The 9915-nt window shown below is 30.3% G+C and overlaps 2 protein-coding genes across 2 annotated transcripts in view; one reads left to right on the top strand and one right to left on the bottom strand.

The window, feature by feature from the left end:
- Window positions 1-964, top strand: part of LOC107478362 (eukaryotic translation initiation factor 5-like) — a 1710-nt gene extending 746 nt beyond the window's left edge. Inside the window, exons 2-3 of the mRNA XM_016098503.2 lie at window positions 140-761; window positions 885-964. Coding sequence (XP_015953989.2) covers window positions 140-761; window positions 885-964 — 702 coding nt within the window. The remainder of the gene's footprint in view (window positions 1-139; window positions 762-884) is intronic.
- A 212-nt stretch (window positions 965-1176) lies between these two features.
- LOC107478333 (chloride channel protein CLC-f-like) lies at window positions 1177-3480 on the bottom strand. The gene is made up of 4 exons (XM_016098474.3): window positions 2986-3480; window positions 2642-2854; window positions 2009-2241; window positions 1177-1496 (listed from the first exon to the last, which is right to left on the bottom strand). The coding sequence occupies exons 2-4, from the start codon at window positions 2663-2665 to the stop codon at window positions 1415-1417; spliced, it is 339 nt and encodes a 112-aa protein (XP_015953960.1). The 5' UTR covers window positions 2666-2854; window positions 2986-3480; the 3' UTR covers window positions 1177-1414.
- Between the last annotated feature and the right edge of the window lie 6435 nt (window positions 3481-9915).

The following is a 9915-nucleotide window of genomic DNA, read 5'->3' on the forward strand; positions in this document are numbered from 1 at the left end:
TTGTTTTAAACTTTTAATTGGTTAGTTAATATATAAATTTTCATCTTGCTTCTTCAATTGTTGTTATCATTAGTCATTACTGTGATTTAGGATTGTTAATGATCATGAATATTAATTCTGATATGCTCTGATATGCAAGGGTTCTGAGAATGGTGACACTGTGAACTATGCAACTGTGGTCAAGGAAGTGAAAGCATATTTGAAGAAAGGTGTTGCAGTGAAGGAATTGCAGTCACATATTGCTGCATTTCCTGTATCTGCTCAGGAGAAGATGAATGCACTTCTTGAAGGATTATTTGATGGTGTCGAAAAAGCGTTTGGAAAAGAAGCTACCAAGAGGAAGAATCACCTTGCTGGTGCAGTTGCTGGAGATGACGAGGGATCGCAGCTGTTATTGCTCAATGCTGCTGAGGAGTTCTATTACAAGAAATGTAGCAATGAGTTGAATGAGGTTGCACTTATTCTGAAAGCCCTCTATGATGTTGATTTGGTGGAGGAAGAGCACGTCGTGCATTGGTATTCAAAGGGACTGAAGGGTGATAAGAAGGACTCTCAGATATGGAAGAATGCTCAACCATTCATTGATTGGCTTCGGAATGCTGAATCAGAATCGGAGGAAGATGAGAAAAGTTTGTGCTCAGTTCAGAATATTGAAGATTATGATATCACGTTTACTTACTGTTATTGTCCTCAGTTTGATGTATTTTCTTTACTGTTGTATCCTTTTATTTTGAATAAAGGGTCTTGTTTTGGCCCCTTGTGTAGTTGAAGTGTTGCTAGAGTTCATATATGTATCTGGATTATGCATGATGTTATGTTCTAAGTACTATGGTTTTAGTTATATATTCACTATAAGGTATGTTTCTGATTATATGTGCCCGTAGATTACATGAATTTTGTTGGTAAGGAGGATGGTGATGTTGTGGCGATGGAGGGAGAGGCGTTTGGCCACTTCAACCGTTGAAACTATGTGGCCTATGCTCGGAGCTGCATACAACACTATTCTTTCTTCCATCTTTCTCTTTCTTTCTTTCTCTCTCTCACACACACTCACTCCTCAACTATCTATATTGTTCATATTTGTTGACTTGACTTTTAGTAGTTGAAAGAAGCCTTATAATCATACATGTTAAATGGTTAGGTGAGTAACAGATTGATTATTAAGACACACGAATATGCTTTTCAAATCTCATTGTATTCGATATTCATTTGCTTCTTTCTTATAGTTACTTTACAAGATGCACTTTGCTAAATTATGCAAAAGAATCTCAGCTTAACTTGTCACCATTGGATTGAGGCACTAAAATATACATCAACTTATATAATCAGTCTTCACTCATAACTTGGCTTTCAAAATGGTAATCAAGGAGATCCATGCCACCTCCTTACTGTTTCTTTGGTGAGGGTAACCAAGCTAATGCCTGTTTGCAGTTTCCACAGCCAAATGGTTTTCTCTCCTATTTCGATTCACTTCCTTCCGATGGTTAATCTCTTTCCTGCAAAATATCAAATGCACCATGAATAACTTCGGCTAAAATAATTCTTATAAATTCGTTCAGTATCACATGAAAAAGGTATCTAAACATTATCCAATTGCAGCAGTGGCCAAGTCTTATACCACTACATGGGATTAACAACATAGATCAAATGGCATAACAATTATGTTCAAACCACAGAAAGAAAAATTCGCTTATGATTATCTAGATCTCCTCTAGCAAGAACAAAATTTAAAGAAAGAATATGTATATATATACTCGGCAACTAAATATGTTTGATCAAACATTCACGAACACACATGGCAATGAAGAAAGATTTATAAACCTAAACTCAAGTCTTGACATCTACAGTATGCTGCAGCACTTCAACATTTTAATTCTGATTAACATACATAGTTTGCATAACAAAAATTATCTGCAAGTATTTTATGTGATGAAATGAGAAACCCAGCTTTAGTGTTAGGTAGGGAAACAGAAATTAAAGTATAAACAAGTATAGATTATAAGTTAACCTGAGACAATGCCATAGTGCATCATAGTGAAGAAGACCAGCAATTCTCCGCTTCCTCTCCCTGTTGCGATCTCCACCACGTTTAACCACTGGTAATTGCTTAATGCCCTTGGCTTCCATTAACTCCTTGGCCACAGCCAAACTGGTATTGGGATAACAGGTTAGAAGTCCACGCTCTCGTCCACGATAGGTCATGCCCCGAGTACAAACAGAGGAAACTAAGCATGTATTTTCCTGTCAAATATTTAATTTGAAATATTATTTGAGACAAGACTAACCAACAGGTATTGTAGACAGTATAACTGGGATTTTTCAAGAATAAATCAATTGACATTTTTATCACAGTAGTATAACAGGAAAATCCAGGCATGAATTTCACTAATGTTTTTGTTCATCACTGCATTTAAAACCCATTCATCAAAGCTTTAATATCTCATCTTAGCAATTGTATCCCTACCGAACCAAAACATAGAAACCATTTGTGTTATGATTTTATTCTGAAATTGGAACCCTCACTTATTTTCTATTATCATGTATTGTAAAATGAAAGAATAGGGGGGAAAATATACTAATCCCAGAATAATTTGCAGAATGATTTTTAAATATATAAAGAGCAGAAGAACTTTCTACATACATCCACAAATCCTGAATCCCTCATAGAAGTGTCACTAGACTTCTCGGGAAGACACCTTCTGATGTCACCATATGTCAGTATTCCTTCCAGAAAACCTTCTTGATCGACCACTAGCACACAGTTCTGGTGGCCATCATGAATGCATTGGATTGCATCTTTCAGGGTTGCAGATTATGAAACCTTCAGATAGCTGTCAGACATGGCCTGAGAAACCTGAAAAGAGCAATAATGACATTAATGAAGGCATAAAGTTGATGGACAAAAAAAAAGGATCACATGTCAGCATTCTGCTGGATAGTTAACAAGAGAAGGATTATTTTTATTGATTAAAAGCTTTTATCAACCTTAAGATTTTTGAGATGAAGTTTCTTGTCAATTGCTTCATGATCAGCAGCATCACTAACAACAGAGAGTTCTAAACCATCAGCAGCATTTGCCTGTCTCCAGTTATCTTCATTTTCATCAGCAGGTGAAACTGGAGAATATCCTTTAGGTGAGTTTCTTGTATCAGATTTGTTGTCAATTTCCTTCTTCCGGTTTGTCACAGAGGGAACCCATATTGCTAATCCAACAGCCCCCTAGGTACAAAGTTTACAGTAACACAGTACGACAACTGTAATCAATAAGAATTACAATAGGACAAAGTACTCCCTTTATAATAAAAATATTATGTAAAATCAATAAAATATTATGCCATAGAGAAACAATTTTCTTCTGCCTTGCTTTAACATAAGATACAGGGAAACAACCAATGAGAAAATGAGCATGTAAGAATATACCAAACATCTTCTCTTGTTCAGTCGAGGTAAAAGAATGCAGTTTGCAAATTTTTCATTTTGTTAAACATAAGAATAGGAGAACAGCAGAATAACTGCAAAAGCGAGAGAAGAACATAAATAACTGCAAACTCCAGCTCAAGTCGCAAAGTAGATTTTAAATTTTGGGAACTAGGAAAACAGGGAAGGAGGGGAAGATATTAACTTTTCCCCTGGCCACGGACAGAGAAGCCAGCGAAGATGGGGACGACGTGCCGAGCTACCTAGGTTCCGGACAGAGGGAAGAGGAAGAAGCGGAAGCGCTGAGCATGGGGACGCCGGCGGCAAAGAAGCTAGGACTAGGGTTTTGATGTCTTGGTTTGGGACTTTAGAGGAGGCATGAATGATTAGGAGGATTGGAAAAGATGAAGAACGATTGATTTTTTGTTTTTTTTTTTTTTATGTTTTGTTTTGCTTCAGGAGCACAAATGATTAGGGGGAATTGGAGAAAATGAAAGAATAATTTTGTTTTTTTGTTTTTTTTATATGCTTTGTTTTGTTGTTTAAATTATTGGAAACTATAAAATTAGGATTAATTGAATTCTAAAATTTGATTAATTTAAAAGGGTATTTTTGTCTAATCAAATAAAAGAAGGATGTTTAAAATTTTTTATAAAATTAAATAAAAAATATTTTTTTATTTTTATTTAATTAAAGAAATGTATTAGTAAAAATGGTGATATAATATATATTTAAAAAAACAAAAATTAAATGTTGATATAAAAAATAAATTCTACATAAATTGTTATTATTTGTTTATATTTTAAACGTATCGATACGTATAAATTTATTATGGTCCGTAACAAACATCAATATTTTTATGCGAGTGGGTCCGTCCCTGCTGGTAATGGTTCGTGATCCCGTTCCACGAGACCCACGCTACGCAACATTTATATATTTTAAATTGATTCCATTAGAAAATATCAAAATTAAGTAATTAACAGAAAAAATAAAACCCCTCTTATTATATTTAATACGAAAAATCGCTTACATAGAGAGTGGAACAAGACAATACCAACTGTAGCGCAAACTTGAGATTTTCTCTAGTCAATATACTCGTCATAGCCTCACAGGAGTAATCAAGTAAAAATAGGGTATTATTCTCACTAGAATTTTGGATGTCAATTATCAAATAGTACTATTTAAATATGAAAACTTCAAATAATACCATTATTACGAATTATTGTAGTGACACTATGTTGGGGTAGGTTTGTTAGTGGCAGACAAAGTGTTTTGGTTGACATGGCATTTTTTTTATTACGACAGTTCTAAAAAACGCTATTATCTTATGATACCGTTTTATTAGTATACTATGAGATAGTTTTTAAAAAAGTTATGTACGATTTTGATTTTTAAGGTATAAGTCGAAAATTTTTTTGTTCTGAACTTTTTTTTGTATATAAAATTATTCTTAAAGTTTAACTTGATTTTAAAATCATCCTTATTTTAGGGATTAAAATTATACAGAGGTGGCAACGGAAGCGAATGTAAAGGTGAATATGTTGCATATAAATTTTTAAAATTAATTGATCAATTTACTAATTTATAATATATATATATATATTATTTTTGGAAATAATAATAAAAAATATTTCAAAAAATATCTTTCGTTCTGTTTGATTGTATATAATTTTTGGTTTTTTTTGTATTCGAATAATTAATGTGCACTTTTATTTTTTTAAATTTTGATTAATATATCTTTTGATAATAATGTATATTATTTTTGTCCTCAAACATAAATTTTCTGGATCCATTATTGATTATACTACCTTATTTTGTTCGCTTTAAAGGGCTTACTTCTTAGCTCGTTTGACAATGAAATTTGATTTTCTTAATTCAATTCCTATAACAAAAATATAATTTGTTAACACAATAAAAAATATAAATTTAAGAACGTTTCTCAGCTTTCATTCATTTCAAATTCAATTGGTAATGTCATATGATCTTTTATTTCAATTCGTTTCAAATTCATTGGTTAATGTCATATTTCATTATAATTTTTAGAGGAATTTTCAACATTTAGAGAATTAAAAAAATGAATAATTTTAGTTTTTCTCATAGGAGTGGTTTTGTTCATGACGATGAAGAAACAACCAAAAAGAGCTAGTAGCCACAACCAGACTAGCATATCAACGACACATTAATACAAGAATAAAATAAGTACTTAGCAAAATACAAAATGTTAAAAAATATCATTCATATTCAGACATTTCTTGTTGGTTGGCATCTTAATCAAAAGTGTCTTTATCTATAATTTTTTTTTATTTTTAATAGTCACAACAAAATATCTTTTGAATCTCAAAATTATCTTATATGCCCTTTGACTAAGTTGAATATTTTATAGTTCAAATCTTCTTGATAATTAATAAATATCTTATTTTTCATTATAAAATCCAAATAAATTTAAAATAAGAACATAAATAGTATTTTATCAGTGAGCCTGCCTCTTTTCATAGAAGCTATAATGGATTCCGATACTTGAAATTCTGTCTTGACAATAGCCAATTCTTTTTGCAAATTTAAACCAGAAGTAGACAATAATATGCCAGCATTAGAAAACCACAAGTTCATATGAGTAGTACTATATTCTTGAAAGTAATAGTTGGAATAACCCAATACCTGAATCATGAACAAAATTAGAGTGCGCTTTCTTAAGAGCTACTCCAAAAGCATCAAAAGGAGAATCAATAGTTGAATTCACTGACGTTGAATGCTATGCGCTTCCATTTTTTCCTTAGTATATACAAAACAAAATAAGATGAATCAAACATAGTATTAAATAATAAAAAATCTAAATGTTTCTTACTGGTATTTTTTTAATCTTCTCGTTAATATAACTTCCATCCTTCTTATGTGTAATATCCCACATTTGGACTCAGTCAATCTCGTGTGAAAAATTGACGTTCGAAGTTTAATTATCAAATTCGGTTTGTGTTCGTCGTAGAACCTCCCAACGCCAAACTCTCACAACTAAATTTACTTTCGACGAAGGTTCTTTAAAAAGCAACATAGCAATGGAAATAAAAGGGACAATTTAAGGCAATTAAAGTAACAAAGTAAATGCAATTAACTAGACTTGGCTTAGGGATATTGCCTAAAGTCATTTTTCATTACTACTTTACCTATGCTGATGAATTAAAGTGAATTTTTCCAACAAGTCAATCACAAAGAGGTAATAGCAATGGTTGGGGTTCTTGATTAATCAACGAAGTTCCAATTAGTTAACAACAATGAATCAATTGGAGTCAAGTAAATCTAACTAATTCAATTCACCCAATCCAAGTAAACATACATAAAATCAAAGTAAAAATGTTCAAGTAGGTTAACCTGTACTAACTAACAAAGTTTACTAAGTTTTTTAACCTAATTCACAAAGTCTTAACCGTTCATCATCCATGAATTTTATGGAAAGTGAGTTAGAGCTATGTCAATTACGGCAATTCAACCATTTTAATTGCAATTAATTAAATCCATAGATGAAGATGAAGAATGAGAGTTTGTTAATTTTGGAAGAAAAATTTTATTTTAATTGTAATAAAAAATATCAGATTACATATTTTGATTTGTCAAAATTACTAATATAAAATATAAATTATATATAGAGTAAAAATGGTAGAGAGAAATAGAAAAATGGAGAGAGGTAGATGAGAGAATTTAGGAAAGGAGATTATTGATTTTGGCAAAAAATATTTTCGGTCAATTTTAATAAAAGAGTATCATGTGATATATTTAATTATTAAATTAGATAGTAATATATGAATTATACGTAGAATAATTGAGAATTGAAAAAAATGTTCAACATAAAAATTGTTAAGCTAGAGTTCTTCTTTCCAACGACTCTAAATTTGCTCCAATTTGAGTACTATAGTTTCTTGTGATACTTTTTTCTTAAAAGATATCATGTATTTCAACACAAAAAAACTCAAATAAACCTTGTCTAGTGCATTAATTGGATATGAAACTAATCATTCAAACATAATACAAAATCCATACAATTTTGAATGATCATGAATATGAAAAATAAAAATTTTGATTTAAATCCAAATAAATATATACATTTTCTAGTAAATAAATTGAGTTCTATCAATTCTACCATACTTAAACCATTGTATATATGTTGTCATGCAATAATATAAAAAAGATGAAAGATAAAAGGAGAAAAAATAACTCCTTGATATCTTAACTAAATTCCTAAGCCTCATGCAATCTAAGGACTTAGGCTTTTAGGATTTTAAAACTCCCTAAGACTTTAGTATATACAATTGAGAAATATTCAATGTTTTCACAAAATTAGAATCTATTGAATTGCTATTTAGTTTTTCATGCATTGATCGACATGAAATCTCATAGAGATAGTAGTGTATATCACTCATTCTTTCAAGTGTGTAGGGTTAAGCACACACTCATCCTACTCGTCCTCAATAATTTGTTCTCCTTAAGCTTGTCCTTCCTAAGATTTTTCACAAAGAAAGTGATTATATTTATATACAATAAAGAGATCTTTATCAATGTTCAAAAAATTTAGGTATGCGTGTCTAAGCCTAAACCAATCTCGAATTATTCTATTCACAACTATATAACTTTACAATTACCTAAATTTTTTTATTCTTTTTGTTTTTCAAATTATTTATACCTTATATGAATATATACATGCTCTCTTTTTTTCTTTTTTTTTTCTCTTTTTTTTTTCAAAATACTAATTTTTTATTAATTTTTCTTCTTTCTTAAAATACAATCCTTCCCAACCCTTTGACTATTGCATGTCTTGATACAACACTCCTACCTCATGCCTGACAGTTTAATTACAGATAATATTCTAAGTTACCTAGAGAGTTAGGCTCAGTATAATTTATTAGTTTTTTGTCTTAGGTTTGTAATATGCTATTTTTCAACAAAAAAAATATAGGAAGCTTAAAATGGCTAAATAGGAAGTGATGTAATGGGTAGGCTATATGACTAGTGACTCCAAAATAAAAAAAAGTCTCAATCATATTAAATATATCCATGCAATAAGAAATAAAATTAAATGATGAGACAAGTTAGGGTTACAAAAGCAAGAAGATACTAAAATCAGGCTTGAAGAGAATATATAAGTGGTGTATGAATGTACCACTTTCGGCTCAAAAGCTAACAGGTATAAATTTCATCATGAATCGAAACAAGAACAATAACAAATAACTTAATAATCAAAACAATTCAAGTTTTAATTATAAACAAGTAAATATTTTCAATTTATCATGTAATAGCATGAGTCTCAAGTATTGTTAAAATTCATAAATTCTTAATCATGTAAGATGCTAGGTTGTACCAAGGGAGAACCATTCAAAGTTAATTATCTATTACTAATAAATTTACTAAATTACTTCACTACAAGAAAACATCGATTTTGCTATGCTTTTAAAGTGTCGCAAAAAGTTGAAAAAATCGTAGCGATAATTTTTTGTCACACTTTTTGAGTTACCGGCACGCTTTTGAAAATGTCACATCTGCAAACGTGCCGGTAGCTCTATCACCATGTTTTTAGTGATCTATTGCCACGCTTGATTTTTTTCATGCTTTTATAGATTGTCACATTTAAAAGTGTGGTCATATGTGCCAGATATGACTACGCTTTTAAAGTGTGCCAATAACGAGAGATATGTCTACACTTTTAAAGACTCTTTTAATGTGTGGGTATAAGTTTGATCAGTAACGAACCTATTGTTCTTTTTTAATCTTCGTAATAAAACCTTACAAAATTCATATATAATTTTAAAATTTAGAAAGTGACTAGTAATTTTTAAATCAATTAATCCAATTTTCATAAACTTATCACAAAAAAAAGTGTGTTTGATCACATGACATGTTCTAACAAAATACCAAAAATCAAAGTCATAACAACTACCCATGAATTTCTAATACATGAATTATACTTCCTTTACATACTTCACTACAAAATATAAAACTTCGTGATTACTGATCATCCATTGTGAGCGAAATTATTTTTACCACCGCCCTACATAATTTTAAATATTGTTGTATTAGTGCCTTTTATATCTTAACAAAAAATGAGAGGACATATATCGAAACTATGATGTCTTCACAATATTTATCATTTTTCCATGAATAAATACTACACAATTACTCTTTTCAATATCTCTCTATGACAAAGAATAATAGTCAATACTATACTTTGTTAAACTGGCAATAAAAGTATTATTCCAAAGTAGTATTCTTACATGTTTTCAAATATAATGAAAGCCAACTGCTACTACCATCAAGTATTGAATGTTTTACGTTCAAATTTATGCATAAGTCTTATTCACTCTTAACCTTCTTTTAAAAGGTAAGAATATATTTTTAAAATAAAGAACAATCAATAGTACACAATCAAAAAATTCAACAACCAATAATGTATAGTCATCCAACAACAGTAGCATAAACTACAAACAAAAAATTCAACATAAAAAATAAAATTCT

The sequence above is a fragment of the Arachis duranensis genome, chromosome 3 (genome assembly GCF_000817695.3).
Source record: "Arachis duranensis cultivar V14167 chromosome 3, aradu.V14167.gnm2.J7QH, whole genome shotgun sequence".
Taxonomy (NCBI): domain Eukaryota; kingdom Viridiplantae; phylum Streptophyta; class Magnoliopsida; order Fabales; family Fabaceae; genus Arachis; species Arachis duranensis.

Coding starts and splice junctions, on each gene's coding strand:
- LOC107478333 (XM_016098474.3), bottom strand. CDS start 2,665: ATGAGGGATTCAGGATTTGTGGAT. Junction 2,242..2,641: donor GGGATTCAGGATTTGTGGAT/GTATGTAGAAAG, acceptor AATATTTGACAG/GAAAATACATGCTTAGTTTC. Junction 1,497..2,008: donor GCACTATGGCATTGTCTCAG/GTTAACTTATAA, acceptor GATATTTTGCAG/GAAAGAGATTAACCATCGGA.